Below are 22,587 nucleotides of genomic sequence, written 5' to 3' on the forward strand. Positions count from 1 at the left end.
TGCAATACCATTGTGGTCCTATATAAAGTATCCATATATGTAGTGACTCTATTTCTGGCTATCTATTCTGTTCCATGACCTACCTATTAATCCCTGTGCCAATATGCATTTCAATTTTAAAATGTTCAAGTTAAGTATTTCTTAAAAGATTAGACAAAGAGTTTTTAAGCCCTTGACTGAAATACTTACAAATAAAAGCAAAATTTTAATATGGTAGTTCTCCAAAAGGTAAGATTTTAAAAAGCTATGTTTTGAATTCTATTTAGTATAATATTAAAAATTAACTGCCACATTGAAAACACCCTTTAAACTTACCTTTCTTTCAGTAATATCATATACTTTATTGGTTTTGGTAGAAATTTTATATTTTTGTTTTGGTACCTAAAGAAAAGAAATTACAGCTTACAAAAGAATTCAAATAATAAACTTTATGTTACAAGATTAAGTCATCTTATCATATCTTTAGCCAACCCACATCATTAATTTATGGCCTTAGGTTTCACTTATTTCCACAAAATATTTTTATCAAATATAAAAATTAAAAGAATATTTTTTAGAAAAATATTAGTTTACTTACAATTCCCAGCTTGTTCTGACATAAAGGATAACCACAGAGTTTGATAATGGAACGCTCATCCACGACATCCTTGTAGTGAGCAGATGTGATGAACTTCCCCTACGATGACACGGAGGGGGCATTTTCCCACACTTAATGAAAAGCTCATTTATATCAGTGCTTTTGGCCTCACTTACCTCATGTGAAAACATAGTGCCAAGAATAGTACCTAACTCAAAGGTTTGACGTTACAGGAGAAAATAAAAGAAAAAGCTCCTAGAGAATTGCCTGAAACATAATAAGCACTCAGTAAATGTTAGTTATTTTATATATATATAAAACATATATATAGACACACATATGTAAAATATATATATATACACACACACACGTATGTTTATATGTGTAATTTCTGCCACAGCATACTATGTATCTTTGTAAGTCATACACTTTATAAAATAGTTCTGAGGCAGGAGGTATAGTTTTTCTGTTTTTTCAGGGACTGAAATACTTTCTTTTGAGAGTGAAATAAGGTTTTTGTTTCAAATTAAGCATTTTTGGTTTGTGTTTGTCTTCTTTAGTGTCATCATACATGGGGATTCTAATGCAGTTAGTATATCAATTAATATACTGTAATGTTTGTAATCTTTTGTTTAGAAAAATCTCTGAGCCAAACTAAGAACTATTTTTGCAAAGAAGTACTGCTTTATAATTTCCTTTTTCTTTCTCCTTTTAAGGATTATGAGGCTATAGAAGAAATTTCTATTCAAAATATAATGCAATAAAGCTGTTAAAAAAAACTTCAAATATTTTAAGGTAAAAAAAGTATATATGGATGGAAAACACTATTTTAATGCAGAGTACAAACTCTGGGTATGTGTTAAGTCATACATGATCCATATTTCAGATTTTTAAAATATCACAATTGATGGTAATTGTGGCAACAAAATAATGTTTTGTTACTTGAAATAGCACAACTTACATATAAAGGGCTAAATGGTGGCCCCCAAAAAGATATGTCCGTGTGCTAATGCCTGCAAACTGTGAATGTTACCTTACTTGGAAAAAGGGTCTTTACATATGTAATTAAGTTAAGGATCTTAAAATGAATTCATCCTGGATTATTTGGGTAGGCCCTAAATCCAATGACAAGTTTATTGATAAGAGACACACAGAAGAGAGCAGCACAGAAGAGAAGGTATGTGAAGATAGGGGAAGATATTGGAGCAACGTGCCCAGAAGCCCAGGAATGCTGGAGTAGTCACCAAAAAGTGGAAAAGGAACAGATTCTCCCTCTAAAGCCCCTGGAGGGAGCAGACCCCTACCAGATATCAGACTTCTAGTCTCAAAAACTGTGAAATAAGTTTCTGTTGTTTTAAGCCACAAAGTTGGTGGTAATTTTTTATAGCAACCTCAGGAAACTAATATAATACAGAATATGGAAAACCAGCATTGTGATCACTAGTGGAAAGTGAGGAAAATCAAGGAAGATAGACAGACTAGTTAAAAGAACTATAACTAAATGGTAAAACAAGCAAGCTATTTTCCATGAGTGCATTTTAGAGTCATAACATGATAGGGAATATATAATCACTAACTATTTAAAAATGCACAAACTGTCTAGAATGTTACTTGCATCTAGTGACTAAGAATGAAGTCAAAGACTTCAATGCAAGGAAGTTTGAAATTGCAGATATAAATATCTTAGGCTACAAAAGTGATAATATACCAATGTAATACATACACACTCCATTAGGAATTCTTCTGTAATATTCTCCTCCAAAAGCTGTTCAACAATATGGAGAGCTTTTCGTTCAAATTCAATCTTCCTTCTCACAGCTGCTTCTAGTTCTGCTTTCCTAAAATTATAATGAGAAGGTTATTTTACTTATAACCTTTATCATGGCCAAATCTCCATCCTTTAAAATATAACACTAATGTAACTCCCTATTTTGACCTTAAATTAAATTGATATAATGCTGTTATGAATTAAAAGTCAATACTTTGTAAAATGGAAACAAGCTACTTCTTATACTGTATATAGAGAGGTCACCATAATAACAGGATTATTTCCAGAGCTCTGAGCACAAGGAAGCACTTAAAGGCTCTTGCAGAAAAAGAAAAATGAGGTGAAATCTTTTTGCCAGTTAGGGTTTCTACTCTGTCAACTCCTCTGTGTAACTAAAAACGGAGGCTCTTCCTCCAACAAGGTGCCAGAAACCAGGAAGGATTACAGAGTGAAAGAAGAACTGGGCTGTTCTTTTAAATCAAAATTTCTTTGTGTCAAGTCTCAAAAGGAAGAGATGTTTATTTGGTGCAAAATCTGTATTTTCTGTAGCAAATTTAACTTGTATGGTCAGTTTATTCAAACACCATAATTACATTTAACCGTCAATAGGGGATGAGATCATCAGTTTGTACAGATTAGTGTGAAGCTCTGATATATCCCAGAGTAATTTGGGCAGAGAATAAAAAGTATTTTCAAAGCCCCTTGGAGGTACTGGGGGAGAATGTGTTAATATTACCCCCCCCCCGGGGGGGGGATTCCTGATATTCTTGCAAGCACTGGGGAATATCAGTTTAGTAGGCTGAGCCCTTGATCTGGGGGCTTGCCCTTATGAAGCTTGTTACTGCAAAGGAGAGGCTAATCTTGCTTATAACTGTGCATGAGTCATCCCAGAGAACCTCTTTTATTGCTCAGATGTGGCCTCTCTCTCTAAGCCAAGTCTGCAGATAAACTCACTGCTCTTCCCTCTACGTGGGACATGACTCCCAGGGGTGTAAATCTACCTGGCAATGTGGGACAAGACTCCTGGGGATAAGCCCAGACCCAGCATTGTAGAATTGAGAAAGGCTTCTGGACCAAATGGGGGAAGAGAAATAAAACAAAATTAAGTTTTAGTGGCTGAGAGATTTCAAACAGAGTCAAAAGGTCATTCTGGAGGCTATTGTTATACATTATATAGATATCCCTTTTAAGTTTTTAGTGTATTAGAATAGCTAGAAGGAAATACCGAAAACTGTTGAACTGAAACCCAGTATCCTTGATTCTTGAAGAGGACTGTATAACTATATAGCTTACATGGTTTGACCATGTGACTGTGAAAACATCGTGGCTGACACTCCCTTTATCCAGTGTATGGACAAATGAGTAGAAAAACGGGGACAAAAAGTAAATAAATAATAGGGGAGAAGGAGTATGAGATGTTTTGGATGTTCTTTTTTACTTCTATTTTTCTTTTTAATTTTTGGAGTAATGAAAATGTTCAAAAATTGACTGTGGAGATGAATACAGAACTATATGATGATACTGTGATCAACTGATTGTACACTTGAGATGACTCTGTGGTATGTGAATATGTATCACTAAAATTGCAAAAAAAAAGAAAAAAGAAGACACTAGGAGAGAATCCAGAAGTCAGCACGCTGAGAACCAGGAAAAGAGAGTACATCGTCATGTAATAGGAAGGCCAAGAAACTCAAGGATTACTGACCACATGTACTGACACCAGGAAGAAAGAAAGAGTAATATACATCCTTCTTATTCGAAGTGTGACACATGGACCAGCAGCAATAATGTCACTTGGAAGCCTGATACAAATGTAGACTCTTGGGCCCCACTCCAGATGTGTTGAAGCAGATTCTGCATTTTAACAAGCTTCCCATATGAACATTAAAGTTTGAAAAGCACTGGACTGAGTTCCAGGAAGATGACGGATTAGGAGAGGTTGCACGAACTTCTCCTCTGTGAAAAAGACTAGGTAAAGAGCAGAGCAGCAGTTCCAGGGTGTCACCCGCCCAACAGGGAACTCTATACCACATAGTGGGGACTTAGATGGGGAGTGGAGAGAATGCACTTGACAGGAAAGGATGAATTTGTTCATCTGGGAACACCGCCGGGGACTGGCAGCTGGAGCCGACCACTGAGCACAAGAGGGAGCACCTTTCCACACCCCATGCACTCATTTCAGCAATTGGCTGGGAGAGATAACCCTTCACAGCCCTGTGGCCAAAAGCTCCCATGAGGGAACTAGAGATTTGGTGGTCTTCTGGTGACCACACTCACTCTTCCTCCATGGAAAACCCACAGTGTGCACAGCTGAGAGGCCGGGGTGCTGCACTGAAGCACCAGGAGCCACTACCCAATCCCAGAGGCCCACAGGCACATGGCAGACAGGGACTCTGGTGCATCTGAGCTGGAGGGTGAGACACACAGATAGGGCTGGAAACTGACAAACCATCTGTGCCAGTTTGAATGTATTATGTCCCCCCAAACCCCAAAGTCTTTGATGTAATCTTGTGTGGGCAGATATATCAGTTTTGATTAGATTGTGATTCTTTGAGTGTTTCCATGGAGATGTGCCCCACCCAACTGTGGGTGACAACTCTAATGAGATATTCCCATGGAGGTGTGGCCCCACCCATCAGCTTGGGCCTTGATTAATTTACTAGAGCACTATGTAAGGTCAGACAGAAGGAGCAAGCTTGCTACAGCCAAGAGGGACACTTTGAAGAATGCACAAGAGCTGAGAGTGGAGCTGCAGTTTACAGAGCAACATTCTGGAGACGGCCTTTGAAAGCAGACTTTTGCTCTGGAGAACGTAAGAAAGGACAAATGCCTCCAGAGCAACTAAGAGTGGCATTTTTGAGGAACTGCAGCCTAGAGAGGAATGTTCTGGGAGAAAGCCATTTTAAAACCAGAACTCTAGAGCAAACGCCAGTCACATGCCTTCCCAGCTAACAGAGGTTTTCCAGACACCACTGGCAATCCTCCAGTGAAGGTACCCAATTGCTAATCTGTTACCTTGGACACTTCATGGCATTAAGACTATAACTGTGTAACCAAATAAACCCCCTTTTATAAAAGCCAATCCATCTCTGGTGGCTTTTCCGACAGCATTAGCAAACTAGAACAGATTCCGGTACCAGAGAAGTAGGGTGCTTTTGCTAATGAGTTTGCAAATACCAAACATGTTGGAACGGCTTTTTAAATGGATAAGGGGAAGATTCTGGAAGAACTGTGAGGAGCTTGATAGAAAAGGCCTAAAATGCTTTGAGGAGACTGTTTGTGGAAATATGGACTCTAAAGATAGTTCTGATGAGGCCTTGAACAGAAATGATGAATGTGTTGTTGCGAACTGGAACAGAGGCAATCTTTGTTTTAAAGTGGCAGAGAATTTGGCAAAATTGAGTCCTGGCATCAGATGGAAGAAAGAATTTGAAAGCAACAACCTGGAATACTTAGCTGAGGAGATCTCCAGGCTACGTGTGGAGGATGTATCCTGGCTTCTCCTTGCAGCTTATAGTAAAATGTGAGAGGACAGAGATAAGCTGAGAAATGAACACTTGGTTTCAAAGAAACCAGAAATTGAGGGCCTGAAAAACTCTGGGTTTCCAAGGGGTGAAACCCCAGAAGCTACAGCCCAATGTGAGGATGTAACCAAATATGGAACCCAGCCGCCATTTCAGTACAGGCCAAGAATGGAGAAAGAATTAAGCAGAAAGGATTTGTGGAAAGTCCTATTGTCTAATGGCTTTGCCCCTGTGTGCTCAAAGCCAACAGAATTTTTGCGAGATCTTTATAGACAGAGATGCTGCCGGTCTGGACTGGAGGAGAGAGACAAGGAACAAATTGAAGGAAAAATTTCTTCAAAGACAGAGCCATGGAGGTTGAGGTCTGGAGTCAAGAGGTCTCAGGCTGGGAGAGTGGAACAGCCCACACATATGGACAGGGTGAGTTTTGCCCTGGAGGTTGAGGGCGCGCCTTCCGCCTAGATGCTCAGGAAGTGTTCTGCCACCCCAAGCCTCAAAGAGGGTGGAGCACATTCCCAGGGAACGGGGGAGAGCCCGGCTGCCACCATACTGTTCTGAAGGGGTTGAGCGTGTGCTCCGGAGATGGAAGGGAATCCAGGTGATGCCCCAATGTTTGAGGAGGGTGGGGCCAAGAAGGTGGTCTCCCCAATGTGTGGATGTGTTGGAGCACTCACACGACCATTTGGAGAGGAAAGGGCTGCCGCAAAGGCCCTTAGGAAGGGTTAGACTCCTGCTCTCTCAAGCCCCAAGGATGTAACGTCATTCTGTTAATGACTCTCAGACTTTGAAATCTAATGGAGTTTGTCCTGTGGGTTTTAGGGACTGTTTTGGTCCTGTTAACCGTTTTCCTAACTGTTTCTCCTTATGGCAATGGGAATGTTTAGCCTATGACTGTCCCTCCTTTGTATACTGGAAGTACATAACTTGTTCAAAGTTTCAAAGATCCACAGCTAGAGGGGAAGTATGTCTTAGGACCGACCACGCCTGTAATTGATTCAGATGGGTTCCTGTACTTATCTACTGTTACTGAAATGATTTATGTTTTTGTGATATTGTGATGGGGTGAATGTATTTTGTATATGGAAAAATAATGTCATTTTGGGGTCCAGGAGGTGGAATGTGCCAGTTTGAATGTATTATGTCCCCCCAAACGCCATCATCTTTGATGTAATCTTGTGTGGGCAGATGTATCAGTTTTGATTAGATTGTGATTCTTTGAGTGTTTCCATGGAGATGTGCCCCACCCAACTCTGGGTGATGACTCTAATTGGATAATTTTCATGGAGGCGTGGCCCCACCCATTCAGGGTGGGCCTTGATCAGTGGAGCCATACAAATGAGCTGACAAACAGAAGGAACTCAGTGCAGCTGAGAGTGACACTTTGAAGAGGAGCTACAGCCAAGAGGGACACTTTGAAGAAAGCACAGGAGCTGCAGATGAGAGACATTTTGAAGACAGCCATTCAAAGCAGACTCTTGCTCCGGAGAAGCTGAGAGGACAAATACCCCAAGTGCAACTAAGAGTGACATTTTTGAGGAACTGCAGCCTAGAGAGGAACGTCCTGGGAGAAAGCCATTTTGAAACCAGAATTTTGGAGCAGATGCCAGCCACGTGCCTTCCCAGCTAACAGGGATTTTCTGGACACCAATGGCCATCCTCCAGTGAAGGTACCCGATTGCTAATGTGTTACCTTGGACACTTAATGGCTTTAAGACTGTAACTGTGTAACCAAATAAACCCGCTTCTATAAAAGCCAATCCATCTCTGGTGTTTTGAATTCTGGCAGCATTAGCAAACTAGAACACCACCCTCGTGGCATGCCACGGTGGGTGTCTGATTTGGATAAAGACGGGAGGCAGGACCAATCTGACAACTGGGCAGTGAAACAAATAAAGAAATACAGAGATCAAAGAAAACCAAAAGAAACCCAAGGCAAAAGAGAGAAAAGAACCTCCAGAATAAATTAATCGAGGACTTTTGAGAAGATGGTGGAGTAGGTAAGGCAGAACGGGCTTCTGAACCATAACATTAACTAGAAAGGGGACAGAGGACACCAGGGACTGTGGTTCCAAGGTATGACCAGACATTGAAGGTCCCTCCACAATACATGGAGGGGACACTCGAAAAAAAGGGAGGAGAGACTGTGGCTGGAGGGATGCAGTGTGTTCCCCATCTGGACCCTAAACTCCTGGCCAGGGACAGCGAAGCCCCTATTAGGCAAGGTAGTGAGAAGTGGCTCTCCACTCCAATCCACCTACCTTGAAATTTTGTTAGGGGGTGATCCTACACAGCCAGACAGAGGGGAGCTCCCATGAGGGAACCCAGCAGGTGGCAAATGCTCTCCCCCAATGGAAGTTCAGGGTTGGGGTGGGGTGCAACAGCAAGAAGCAGGGAAGAGTGAGGTGCTATACCAGCAACTGGGAGCCCCTTCAACACCACAGAGACTTGCGGGTGCAAGGCAGGCAGAGAACTAGCAGGCAGGTCCCACGTCCCAACTGTGGGGTGCCCTTAGATCAGGCTCCCTGCCTACCTGCTTGGGGCCCATGTTGCAGACCTGGGACCGGGATTCCCCAGAGATCCAGTGCACTGATTAATTCCCCAGCGAGTCTGGACTCTGCTGCCACACAGCAGAAGTTCAGGGAACAGCTACTTGAGAGCGCCACCTGCTGCTGATAGGTTAGGGAAACTGCACTACAGCAAGCTGTGTCTCAAGAGTGTCACTTGGTGGCAGGATTGGGAAACCACTCAAGCAAACCAAGTTTTATAAATATATATACATATATACATATATACATACTCAATTAATCCTGCACTTCTCAAAGTAACCCTATCAAGACAAGCAAATGCCCTGAAGCCAGAAGAAAATTACAAGCACTTGAGGGATATGGAAGACATGGACTAGCCAAACAAACAAATTAAAAAGCTGGAAGAGACACATAATTTAGAGCAATTAATCAAAGACATGCACATCGATATCAATATTATGGCTCAGAATATAAAGGACATGAAGAAGAACCTAGAAGAGCATAAAGAAGAATCTGCAAAATAAAAAAATAGATCTTACAGAAATAAAACATACCGCTGATCAAATTAAAAATATTCTTGAGAAACGTAACATCAGATTTGAATAGTAGAACAAATTAGTGACCTCGAAGATAGGGTAATGGTAAATAATAGCACAAAAGAACGAATGGTGAAAAAAAATTGAAAAATTTGAAATGGATCTCAAGGAAATGATGGACAACATAAAGCACATAAATATGCAAATTACAGATGCCCAATGAACTCCAACAAGAATAAATGCAAATAAACCTACTCTGAGACATATACTGATTGGATTGTCAAATGCTGAAGAAGAGAGACTTCTGAAAGCAGCAAGAGAGAAGCGATTCATCACATACAAGGGAAAAACAAGGGAAACAGCATAAAACTAAGTACTGACTACTCAGCAGGCACCATGGAGGCAAGAAGGCAGTGGCATGATGTATTTCAGAATCTGAAAGAGAAAAACTGCCAGCCAAGAATTCTTTATCCAGCAAAGCTCTCCTTCAAAACTGAGGGAGAGTTTAAAATTTTCACAAACGCTGAGAGCATTTAACAAGAGACCTGCCCTGCAAGAAATACTAAAGGAGCTCTACCAGCTGAGAAAAAAAAAGAACAGAGAGAGAGGTCTGGAGAAGAGCACAGAAATGAAGTTATTAGTAAGGGTAACTTAAAGGAAAAAAGAAAGAGAGAGAGAAAAAATAGATCTAACAGCTAAAAACCAAAATAAAAGATGGCTAGTTCAAGAACTCCCTTCATATTAGTAACTTTCAATGTGAAGGGATTAAACTCTCTAATTAAAAGATACAGACTGGTAGAGCAGATTTAAAAATATGACCCAGCCATATGCTGTTTACAAGAGACTCATCTTAGACCCTGTAACACAAAGTGACTGAAAGTGAAAGGATGGAAAAAATATTCCATGAAAACAGCAATCAAAAGAAAGCTGGGGTAGCTATGCTAATATGACACAAAATAGACTTTAAATACAAAGATGTCATAAGAGATAAAGGACAGTGTTCTACTTTGCTAATGCTGCCAGAATGCAAAACACCAGAAATGGACTGGGTTTTATAAAAGTGGGTCTATTTGGTTACACAGTTACAGTCTTAAGGCCATAAAGGGTCCAAGCTAACACATCAACAATCAGGTACCTTTAATGAAGGATGGCCAATGGTGTCTGGAAGACCTCTATTAGCTAGGAAGGCATGTGGCTGGCATCTGCTCCAGAGTTCTGGTTTCAAAATGGCTTTCTCCCAGGACATTCCTCTATAGGCTTCAGCTTCTCCGGAGTAAAAGTCTGCTTTCAAAGGCCATCTCAAAAATGTTTCTGTAAACTGCAGTTCCTCTCTTAGCTCCTGTGCATTCTTCAAAGTGTTCCTCTTGGCTGTAGCAAGCTTGCACCTTCTGTCTGAGCTTATATAGTGCTTCAGTGAACTAATCAAGGCCCAAACTGAATGGGCAGGGCCACACCTCCATGGAAACTATCCAGTCAGAGTCATCACCTGCAGCTGGGTGGGGCGCATCTCCAGAGAAACACTCAAAGAATTACAATCTAATCAACACTGATATGTCTGCCCACAGAAGAGTACATCAAAGATAATGGCATTTTGGAGGACATAATACATTCAAACTGGCACATTCCACCCCCTGGACCCCAAAATGACATGATCTTTCCATATACAAAATATATTCATCTCATCACAATATCACAAAAACTTAAATCATTTCAGTAACAATAGTTAAGTACAAGATCCCATTAAATCAGTTACAGGCATAGTTTCTCCTAAGGCATAATTTCCCCCTAGCTGTGGAGCTGTGAAACTTAAAACAAGTATGTACTTCCAATATACAAAGGAGGGACAGTCATAGGGTAAACATTCCCACTGCCATAAGGAGAAAGTGACAGGAAAACAGGGTTAACAGGACCAAAACAGTTCCTAGAACCCACAGGGCAAACTCCATTAGATTTCAGTCTGAGAGTCATGTACAGAACAATGTTGAATGCTTGGGGCTTGAGAGAGTGGGAGTCTAACCCTTCCTAAGGGCCTTTGCAGCAGCCCTTTCGTCCCCAAACGTAGGGGTGAGTGCTCCAACATATCCACACATTGGGGAAACAACCTTCTCAGCCCCACCCTCCTCAAACATTGGGGCAGCACCTGGATTCTCTTCCATCTCCGGGGCACATGCTCAACTGCTTCAGAACAGTGGGGTGGTGGCCAGGCTCTCCCCAGTCCCCTGGAAATGTGCTCCACCCTCTTTGGGGCCTGGGGTGGCAGAACTTTTCCTGAGCATCGAGGCAGAAGGCCCGCCCTTGACTTCTGGGGCAAACTCACCCTTTCCATGCGTGAGGCCCACTCTGCTCTTCCAGACTGAGACCACTTGACTCCAGACACCAATCTCCATGGCTCTGTCTTTGAAGAAATTTTTCCTTCAATTTCTTCCTTGTCTGTCTCCTCCAGTCCAGACTGGCAGCAACTCCATCTATAAAGATCTCACAAAAATTCTGTTGGCGTCACATGAAGCACACAGGGGTCAAAGCCCTCAGACAATAGGACTTTCCATAAATCCTTTCTGGATAACTCCATCTCCAATCTTGGCTTGTACTGAAATGGTGACTGGGTTCCATGACTGGTAACATCCTCACATTGGGCTGTAGCTTCTGGGGTTTCACCCCCTGGAAACCCAGAGTTTTTCAGGCCCTCAATTTCTGGTTTCTTTGAAACCGAGAGTTCATTTCTCAGCTTCTCTCTCTCCTCTAGCATTTTACTATAAGCTGCAAGTAAAAGCCAGGCTACTTCTTCTATATCTTGCTTGGAGATCTCATCAGCTAAATATTCCAGGCCATTGCATCAAATTCTGCCTTCTGTCCAATACAAGGACTTAATTTTGCCAAATTCTCTGCCACTTTAAAACAAGAATCACCTTCCTTCCAGTTTGCAACAACACATTCATCATTTCTGCTCAGGGCCTTGTCAGAAGTTTCTTTAGAGCCCATATTTCCATAAACAGTGTCTTCAAAGCAGTTTAAGCCTTTTCTAAGAGCTCCTCAGAATTCTTCCAGAATCTTCCCCTTATCCATTTAAAAAGCCATTCCAACATGTCTGCTATTTGCAAACTCAGCAGCACCAGCACCCCACTTCTCTGGTACCAAAATCTGTTCTAGTTTGCTAATGCTGCCAGAATGCAAAACACCAGAAATAGATTGGCTTTTATAAAAAGGGGTTTATTTGGTTACACAGTTACAGTCTTAAGGCCATAAAGTTTCCAAGGTAACACATTAGCAATGGGGTACCTTCACTGGAGGATGGCCAATGATGTCCAGAAAACCCGTTAGCTGGGAAGGCACGTGGCTGGCGTCTGCTCCAAAGCTCTGGTTTCAAAATGGCTTTTTCCCAGGACGTTCCTCTCTAGGCTGCGGTTCCTCCGAAATGTCACTCTCAGTTGCTCTTGGGATGTTTGTCCTCTCTTAGCTTCTCCAGAGCTAAAGTCTGCTTTCAAAGGCCGTCTCCAAAATGTTGCTCTGTAAGCTGAAGCTCCTCTCTCAGTTCCAATGCGTTCTTCAAAGTGTCCCTCTTGGCTGCAGCAAGCTTGCTCCTTCTGTCAGAGCTTATATAGTGCTCCAGTAATTTAATTCAGACCCACCCTGAATGGGTGGAGCAACACCTCCATGGAAATTATCCAACCAAAGGTCTTGTCTAAAGTTGACTGACTCACATCTCCATGGAAACACCCAAAGGATTCTAAAATCTAGTCAACACCAATATGTCTGCCCACACAAGACTGCATCAAAGATAATGGTGTTTTGGGGGACATAATAAAACGAACTGGCACAGACAGTATATATTAATACAAGGGATGATTCACCAAGAAGAAATAACAACTATAAATGTTTACATGCCCAATCGAGGGGCTCCAAAATACATGAGACAAACACTGGCTAAACTGAAGGGAGCAACAGACACATTAACAATAACAGTGGGAGACTTCAATACACCAGTCACTTCTACAGACAGAATTACTAGTCAGAGGACCAATAATGAAATTGAGAACCTAAACAATGTGATAAATGAGTTAAACTTAATAGACATACATAAATCATTACATCCCAAGTACCAGGATATACACTCTTCTGTAGCGCCCATGGAACGTTTCCCAGGATAGATCATATGTTGGGGCACAAAACAAGTGTTAATAAATTTAAAAAGACTGAAATTATTTAAAGCACATTCTGTGACCACAATGGAATGCAACTAAAAATCAACAACCACAATACCAGCTCTTTTACAAATACATGGAGTTTAAACAAAACACTCCTAAACAACCAGTGGGTCAAAGAAGAAATTGCAAGAAAAACTGGTAAATATCAAGAGATAAATTAAAATGAGAACACAGCATATCAAAACCTGTGGGACACAGTGAAGGCAGTGCTGAGAGAGAATTTATAGCTCTAAATGCATATATCAAAAAGCGAGAAAGAGCTAAAACTGAAGACCTAACCAAAGACACTAGAGAATGATCAGCAAACTAACCCTAAAGCAAGCAGACACAAAGAGATAACAAAGATTAAAGCAGAAATAAATGAGCTGGAGAACAAAAACATAATAGAAAGTAAATAAAACCAAAAGTTGGTTCTTTGAGAAGATCAACAAGATTGACAGATCCTCAGTTAGACTGACAAAGTCAAAAAGAGAGAAGACCCAAATAAACAAAATCAGAAATGAGAAAGGGATAATTACTACAGATTCCAAATAAATAAAAAATAAATAAATAGAGTATACTGTGAATAACTGTATGGCAATAAACTAGACAACTTAGAGGAAATGGACAATTTCTTGGAAACACATGAACAACCCATATTGATCCAAGAAATAGAACACCTCAACAGACCAATCACAAGCAAGGAGATCCAATCAGTCACCAAAAATCTACCTACAAATAAAAGTCTGGGGCCAGATGGCTTCACAGGGGAATTTTACCAAACTTTCCAAAAAGAATTGACCATTATTGCTCAAACTCTTTCAAAAGATGAAGAAAAAGGTACACTACCTAACTCATTTTATGAAGCTAATATCACTCTGATACTAAAACCAGATAAAGACACTACGAAAAAGGAAAACTACAGGATAATCTCCCTAATGAATATAGATGCAAAAATCCTCAACAGAATACCTGCAAATCGAATCCAAAGGCACATTAAAAGAATTATACACCATGACCAAGTGGGGTTCATTCCTGGCATGCAAGGGTGGTTCAACATCAGAAAGTCAATTAATGCAATTCAACACATCAACAAATCAAAAGGGAAAAATCAAATGATCATCTTGATGGACACTGAAAAAGCATTCAACAAAATTCAAAATCCCTTTTTGATAAGAATATTTCAGGAGGTAGGAATTGCAGGAAACCGCCTCAATATGATAAAGGGCATATATGAAAACCCCACAGCCAGTATAGTACTCAATGGTGAGAGGCTGAAAGCCCTCCCCCTAAGATCAGGAATGAGACAAGGATGCCCATTGTCACCTCTATTATTCAACATTGTGCTAGAAGCTATAGCCAGAGCAATTAGCCAAGATAAATATATAAAATGAATTCAAATTGGAAAGGAAGAAGTAAAACTGACATTATCTGCAGATAATATGATCTTATACTTGAAAAACCGAGAATTCTACCACAAAGTTACAAGAGTTAATAAACAAGTTCAGCAGAGTGGCGGGATATAAGATTAATGCACGTAAGTCGGTAATGTTCCTATACACTACTAATGAGCTAACTGAAGAGGCAATCAAAAAAAAAAAATTCCATTCACAATAGCAACTAAAAAAATCACGTACCCAGGAATAAATTGAACCAAGGACGTAAAACATCTCTACACAGAAAATTACAAAATTTTACTAAAAGAAGTAGAAAAGGACCTAAATATGTGGAAAAATATTCCATGTTCATGGATAGGAAGACTAAATATTGTTAAGATGTCAGTTCTACCCAAACTGATTTACAGATCCAACACAATCCAAATCCAAATTCCAACAACCTACTTTGCAGACTTGGAAAAGCTAGTCACCAAATTTATTTGGAAGGGAAAGAGGCCGTGAATTGCCAAAAACGTCCTAAAGAAGAACAACAAAGTGGGAGAACTTAAACTTCCAGACTTTGAAGCCTACTATAAAGCCACAGTGGTCAAAACAGCATGATACTGGCATAAAGATAGACATATTGATCAATGGAACTGAATCAAGAGATCGGAAATAGACCCCCAGATATATGGTTGACTGATCTTTGATAAGGCCCCCAAATCAACTGAACTGGGACAGAACAGTCTCTTCAACAAATGGGGCTGGGAGAACTGGATAGCCATAACAAAAAGAATTAAAGAGGACCCCTACCTTGCACCCTGTGCCAGTTTGAATGTATTATGTCCCCCCAAAATGCCATTATCTTTGATGCAATCTTGTGTGGGCATACATATTACTGTTGATTAGACTGTAATTCTTTGATTGAGTGTTTCCATGGAGTTGCGACTCACACAACTGTAGGTGATAACTCTGATTGGATAATTTCCATGGAGGTATGACCCTGCCCATTCAGCATGGGCCTTGATTAGTTTATTAGAGCACTATATAAGCTCAGACAGAAGGAGCGAGCTTGCTACAGCCAAGAGGGACACTTTGAAGAATGCACAGGAGCTGAGAGTGGAGCTGCAGCTTACAGAGCAACATTTTGGAGACGGCCTTTGAAAGCAGACTTTTGCTCTGGAGAAGCTACGAGAGGACAAATGCCCCAACAGCAAGTAAGAGTGACATTTTTGAGTAACTGCAGCCTAAAGAGGAACATCCTGGGAGAAAGCCATTTTGAAACGCAACCTGGGAGCAAGCAGACGCCAGCCATGTGCCTTCCCAGCTAACAGAGGTTTTCCAGATGCCATTGGCCATCCTCCAGTGAAGGTACCCAATTGTCAATGCATTACCTTGGACATTTATGGCCTTAAAGACTGTAACTGTGTAACCAAATAAACCCCCTTTTATAAAAGCCAATCCATTTCTGGCGTTTTGTGAAAAGGTAGCATTAGCAAACTAGAACACACCCTATACAAAAATTAACTCCAAGTAGATCGAAGACCTCAACTTAAGAGTAAGTACCATAAAACTCCTAAAAGATAATGTAGAGAAACACTTTCAAGACCAATATTAGGAGGGTGCTTCTTAGACCTTACACCCAAAGAACAAGCAACGAAAGGAAAAAAAAAAAAAAAAAAAATAGAATTCCTCAAAATCAAAAGCTTCTGTACCTCACAGGAATTTGTTAAAAAGGTGAGGAGGCAGCCAATTTAATGGGAGAATATACTTGGAAACCATGTATCTAATAAGAGACTAATATCTTGCATATATAAAGAAATCCTAAAACTCAATGACTATAGTACAAACAGCCCAATTAGAAAATGTTCATCTTCACTTAGCTATCAGGAAGATGCAAATCAAGACCACAATGAGGTATCATCTCACACCAATAAGAATGGCTGCCATCAAACAAACAGGAAACTACAAATGCTGGAGAGGATGTGGAGAAACTGGAACTCTTTTTCATTGCTGGTGGGACTGTATAATGATACAGCCACACTGGAAGACAGTTTGGCATTTTCACAGAAAACTAGATATTGAATTACCCTATGATCTGGCAATTCCACTTCTTGATATATACCCACAAGATTTTAAGGCAGTCACAATAAGATACATTTGTACACCTATATTCATAGCAGCATTGTACACAATTGCCAAGCGATGGAAACAATTCAAGTGTCCTTCAACAGATAAGTGGATAAACAAAATGTGTATACACACAATGTAATATTATGCAGCAGCAAGAGGCAACACTGAAACATATGGCAACATGGATGAACCTTGAAGATACAATTCTGGGTGAAATAACTGAGATACAAAAGGAGAGATACTGTCTGTTACCACTTCTATGAACTACCTGAACAACATAAAACCAATGTCTTATTAGAATACTGGGCACCAAGTGATAGACAGTAGCTAGTGAGGGGGAATGATAATCTAATATGTTCAGATATGTTAATGATGGTGAATTCAAAGGCATGGCAATGGATAGGGGTGACTATTGTTTGTTAACGGGATTGTAAGTATCAAAGCTATTCTGAACGCGAATAGGAATGAAAGGGGTTGTTTAAAGGCATGTTCCCAGCACCACAAATATAGATAGGTGCTTGCATGATATACTTCTAAGGTATGACACTAGCACAGAGAGTTGACAATGGAAGGGTACATGGGAGAAATCTAATATTGCATACTAAGAACTATAATTAATAGGAATACCATACTAGTATTACACAAATACTAGGGTCAAATAATTAAGGGCTGACAATAGAGACAAGATGTTTTGGGTCTTGAGTATTGTTTAAAATGGAGAGTGATGAGCATTGTACAACTAAGTGATAATGTGAGAAACGGATGGATCATAGTGGCTATAACATATGCTTTGTGAACATAGGAACCCCCTACTTTATATGTCAACCCCTTGATCTTGAGGCTTGTTTGGGTGAAACTTATGGCTTGTAAAGAGAAGGCTGAGCCCACCTGTAATTATGCCGAGCACTCACCTCCAGAGAACCACTTTCGTTGCTCAAATGTGAACTTTCTCTCTCTGAGTCTAATTCTGCAAATAAATTCATCACCCTCACCCCAATGAGGGACAGGACCCCCACGATGAATGAGTCTTCTTGGCAATGTGGAATACAGATTTCGGGAATGAGACTGGCCCTGGCATCAAGAGGTTGTTAAAGAATTTTTGACCAAAAGGGGGAAAAAAAAGGCAACAAAATGGGTTTTAGTGGCTAAAAGAATTCAAAGAGGGTCAAGAGGTTGTCCTGGAGGTTACTCCTATGCAAGCTTCAGCTAGATATGCCATATGACAATAATACGATAAGCCCAAGTCAACAGTATTCCAAAAACCCTAAAGAATACCTGGATCCCTATCTGAGACTCTATAAAAGTCTCACTTACTAAGTTTATTCATCAGAAACTTAAATCCTTCAGAGTGTTCCTATGCCAGCTATGTCCCCAAACCCAAAGGCAATAGCCTCTTCAAGAACATCAACTAGATATGTCCCCTTTGCTCATAAAGTTGACACCTCTTTTCAAAATCAACAGGTTAGGGTGGTCACTACCTAGCAATCCCTGAAGATTGGGAAAGTGATTAAACTAGAGGAAGGGGTAGCAACAGACAAGACAGACTTTAAAAAAGGATCATGAATACTGAATCTTTATATAATTTTCATTTTCTTAGTTGTTAGGGCATTAGAATAAGTATAAGAAAAGAACTGAAATGGTGCAACTGCAACCCATAGCCTCCTTTCAAATTTGTTCTATAACTACCTGTTAAATTGTAATTTGAAAGCTATAACTTTTGATATATATGTTAGATTTCAAAATAAGGAAATAACTCAAACTATGGTACTATAACTCATAATAATTTCAGAAATTTCATATATTTCCACTTGTTAAATCATAGTTTGAAAGATATTACCTTTTTGTACATGTTACATTTCATAAGAAGGAAATAATCAAACTGTGGAATTGTAACCTATAATATTCTTCGAAATTTGCTAATTGTTAAATTGCACTTGGAAAGTCATCACTTTTATGTATATGTTATATTCTACAATTTAAAAAATTATATATGTATAAAAAAACACTAATCAAGAAAATCAGATGCCTATATAGCAAAAAATCATGAGCCACAGCAGGGAACCTGAACATATGGCCTAGTCAAAGGAACAAACTAACACCTCAACTGAGAATCAAGAGTTGAAACAACTAATTAAAGGTGTTTAAACAAAACTAAATCAAATCAATGAGTTGAAAGAAAATGTGACAAAAGAGATGAAGGATACAAAAACGACACTGGGTGACCAAGAGGAAGAATTTGCAAGCTTGAAAAAACAAATGGCAGAACTTATGGGAATGAAAGGGACAACAGAAAAGATGAAAAACACAACGAAGACATACAGCAGCAGACTTGGAGAGGTAGAAGAAAGGATTACCCAACTAGAGGACGGACATCTGAAATCCTACAAACAGAAGAAGAGATGGGGAAAAGAATGGAAAGATATGAGCAGGGGCTCAGGAAACTGAATGACAACATGAAACACAGAAATATACATGTTATAGGTGTCCCAGAAGGAGAAGAGAAGGGACAAGGGGCAAACATAATAATGGAGGAAATAATCAATGAAAATTTCCCAACTCTTATGAACAACATAAAATTACACATCCAAGAAGTGCAACATACCTCAAACAGAACTGATCCAAACAGACCTATTCCAAGACATTTACTAATCAGACTGTCAAATGTCAAAGACAAACAGAATTCTGAAAGAAGCAAGAGAAAAGCACTCCATCACATACAAGGGAAGCTCAATAATACTAAGTGCAGATTTCTTAGTAGAAATCATGTGAGAAGGCAGTGGTATGATATATTCAACATACCGAAAGAGAAAAACTGCCAAATAAGAATCCTATATCCAGCAAAACTGTCCTTCAAAAATGAGGGATAGTTTAAAATATTTACAAATAAACAGACACTGAGAGACTTTGTGAACAGGAGACCTACTCTACAAGAAATACTAAAGGGAGTGCTTCAGGCAAATGGGAAAAGACAGGAGAGAGGTTTGGAAAAGAGTGTAGAAATGTAGATACCAAGAGGTAGAAAGAGGGTAAAGATTGGGCATTTGATGCTGAAGGAGCACAGAATGTTCAACAGGAGTGATTGTATAGATCCAGAAATGGATAGTACAATATTGGGTGATGGTAGTACAATACCATAAGTACACTGAACAAAGATGACTGTGAGTATGGCTGAAAGAGGAAGGTTAGGGGCATGCAGGACACCATAAGGAAAGACAGAAGATAATGACTCTGACGGTATAACTTAGTAAAAACTAGAGTGGTCAATGGTTGTGATTAAATGTACAAATGTAAGAATTTTTTACATGAGGGAGAACAAATGAATGTCAACTTTGCAAGATATTAAAATGGGGTGGTATTGGGGAAAAATACAATTAATGCAAAATAGTCTATAGTTAACAGTAATATTGCAATATTCTTCCATTAATCATAACAAAGGCAATATACCAAAGCTAAATGTCTATAAGAGAGGGATATTAGGGAGGGGGAGGGGATTCTTGGAATTGGTGGTAGTGTCTATTTTATTTTATTTTTATTTTATTTTTTATTTTGTTGCTTTTTAGCTGTCATTTTTTTTTCTTCTTTTTCTCTTTTTTTTCACCTCTTCCTCTTTCTTTGTGGAAGAAACAGAAATGTCCTCATATCGATAGTGGTGGTGAATGCATAACTAGAACTAAGGTAAATCAGATTAAAGAGTAAAGGATGATATTGATGGAATTTTTTAAACTTCAACTTCTGTGTGAAACCAGAGGAAGATTTATTAGGTGCAAAATCTATATATTTTTTGTAGCAAACTATATAATTCAACTTGTATGGTCAGTTTATTAAAACAACATAATTACATTGAAAATTGAATACGGAGTGAAACCTGGTTGGTTTGTACAGGTTAATGTGAAGACCCAATACATCCTAGAGTAATTTGGGCAGAGAATAAAAACGTATTTGCAAAAACCCTGTTCCTGTTTGTTAATTCTGACATTATGCAAAATACAAGAAATAGATTGGCTGTTATAAAGAGGGCCTATTTGGTTACAAATTTATATTCTGACAGCCATGAAAATGTCCAAATTAAAGCATCAACACAAGTACACCTTCACCAAAGGAAGGCCAGTGGTGTCCAGAAAACCTCTGCTAGCTTGAAGGCACATGGCTGATGTTTACTTGCTCCCAGGTTGTGTTTCAAAATGGCATTCCAAAATGTCTCTAGGAGTAGCTTCTTGCGGCAAACTCTGGGCTAGTATCTCCAAAGTGTCAGCAAAAGTCTGCTTTCAAAGGCCACCTCCAAACTGTCTCTCTAAGCTGCAGCAGTGAGCTCCATCTGAGCTCTTATAGGGCTCCAGTGATTTATTTAAGACCCATGCTGAATGGGTGGGGCCACACCTCCATGGAAATAATATAACCAAAAGGTATTACCCACATTTGGGTGGGTCACATCTCCATGGTAACAACCTAATCCAAAGATTCCAACCTAATCAACACTAAGTCTGCCCCCAGAAGATTTCATTAAAGAATATGGTATTTTGAGGGACATAATATATTCAAACTGGCACAGTCCCCTTGAGGGACTGGGAGAAAATGTGGAAATATTCAATTTACCCTCCTGGGGAATTAATGCTGTTCTTACAAGCAGTGGGGACTACCAATTTAGAATGCCAAGCCCTTGATCTCGGGACTTGCCCTTATGAAGTTTCTTTCTGCAACAGAAGGCTAAGCCTACTTAAAATTGTGCCTAACGGTCACCCCCAGAGAACCTCTTTTTTTGTTCAAATTTGGCTTCTCTCTCGAAGCCAACTCTGCAGGTAAACTCAGTGCACTCTCCCCTATGTGGGACATGACTCCTCGGGTATAAATCTCCCTGTCAATGTTGGACATGATTGTGGGGATGAGTTTGGCCCTGGCATTTGTGGATGAGGAAGCTTTCTTGGACCAAAAGGGGTAAGAAAAATGAAACAAAATAAAGTTTCAGTGCCTGAGACATCTCAAATGAAATTGAGAGGTCTTTCTGGAGGTTATTCTTATCCATTACATAGATATCCCTTTTTAGCTTTAATAAGTGTACTGGGATACAAAGAAATACCTGAAACTATTGAACTGCAACCCAATATCCTTGATTCTTCAAGACAATTTTGTAACTATATAGTTTAAACTGTGTGACTGTGTGATTGTGAAAACTTTTTGGCTCTCACTCTCTTTATCCAGTGTATGGACAGAGTAGAAGAAAAATGAGGACAAAAAATAAATGACTAACAGGGATGGATTGGGGGAATGGGATGTTTTATGTGTTCTGTTTTACTTTAACTTTTATTCTTATTCTTTTTTGTGTATGATAATGAAAATGTTCAAAAATTGATTGTGGTGATGAATGCACAACTATATATATAATGGTACTGTGAACAATTGATTGTACACTGTGGATGACTGCATGGTTGTGACATGTCAATAAAACTGAATTATTAAAAAATGTATACGTAGTTAGTTAGGCTTCTCTAGGGAAACAGAACCAGCAAGAGATATCTGTAAATACAAGATTTTATAAAAGTGTCTCATGCAATTGTGGAGTTTCACGAGTCTAAATTTCATAGGGCACTGTAATGATTAGGTTCATGTGTCATGATGGCAGGGATGGAGGTTATACATGGGCTCAGCAACATGGACTTCCACTCACCAAGGCCGACCTGGCCACAGCCACTGCTGAGGGCCCAATCTGCCAGCAAGAGACCAATGCTCAGTCTCTGATATGGCACCATCCTCCAAGGTGATCAGCCTGCTACCTGGTGGCAGGTTGATTACATTGGACCACTTCCATCAAGGAAGGGGAGGCAATTTGTTCTCACTGGTATAGACACTTCTCCAGATATTGGTTTGCCTTCCCTGCATGCAATGCTGCTGCCAAAACTACCATCCATGGACTTAAGGAATGTCTTATCCACCATCATGGTACTCCAAACTGCACTCCTTCTGACCAAGCAA

At 39.8% G+C, this 22,587-nt stretch overlaps 1 protein-coding gene across 6 annotated transcripts in view; it reads right to left on the reverse strand.

Annotated features, from left to right (window-relative positions):
* RPAP2 (RNA polymerase II associated protein 2) overlaps positions 1–22,587 on the reverse strand; it is a 197,068-nt gene that overhangs the window by 133,106 nt on the left and 41,375 nt on the right. For all 6 annotated transcript variants that reach the window (XR_005215302.1, XR_005215303.1, XM_037826647.1 and 3 more), the window contains exons 3-5: positions 2,301–2,415; positions 578–676; positions 316–381 (exon numbers count right to left, since the gene is read on the reverse strand). Coding sequence is in view for 4 of the 6 variants with exons in the window: in XM_037826647.1 (XP_037682575.1) it covers positions 316–381; positions 578–676; positions 2,301–2,415 (280 nt within the window). In the remaining 2 variants the exon portion in view is untranslated. The remainder of the gene's footprint in view (positions 1–315; positions 382–577; positions 677–2,300; positions 2,416–22,587) is intronic.

Source organism: Choloepus didactylus, chromosome 2 (genome assembly GCF_015220235.1).
Source record: "Choloepus didactylus isolate mChoDid1 chromosome 2, mChoDid1.pri, whole genome shotgun sequence".
Lineage (NCBI taxonomy): Eukaryota > Metazoa > Chordata > Mammalia > Pilosa > Megalonychidae > Choloepus > Choloepus didactylus.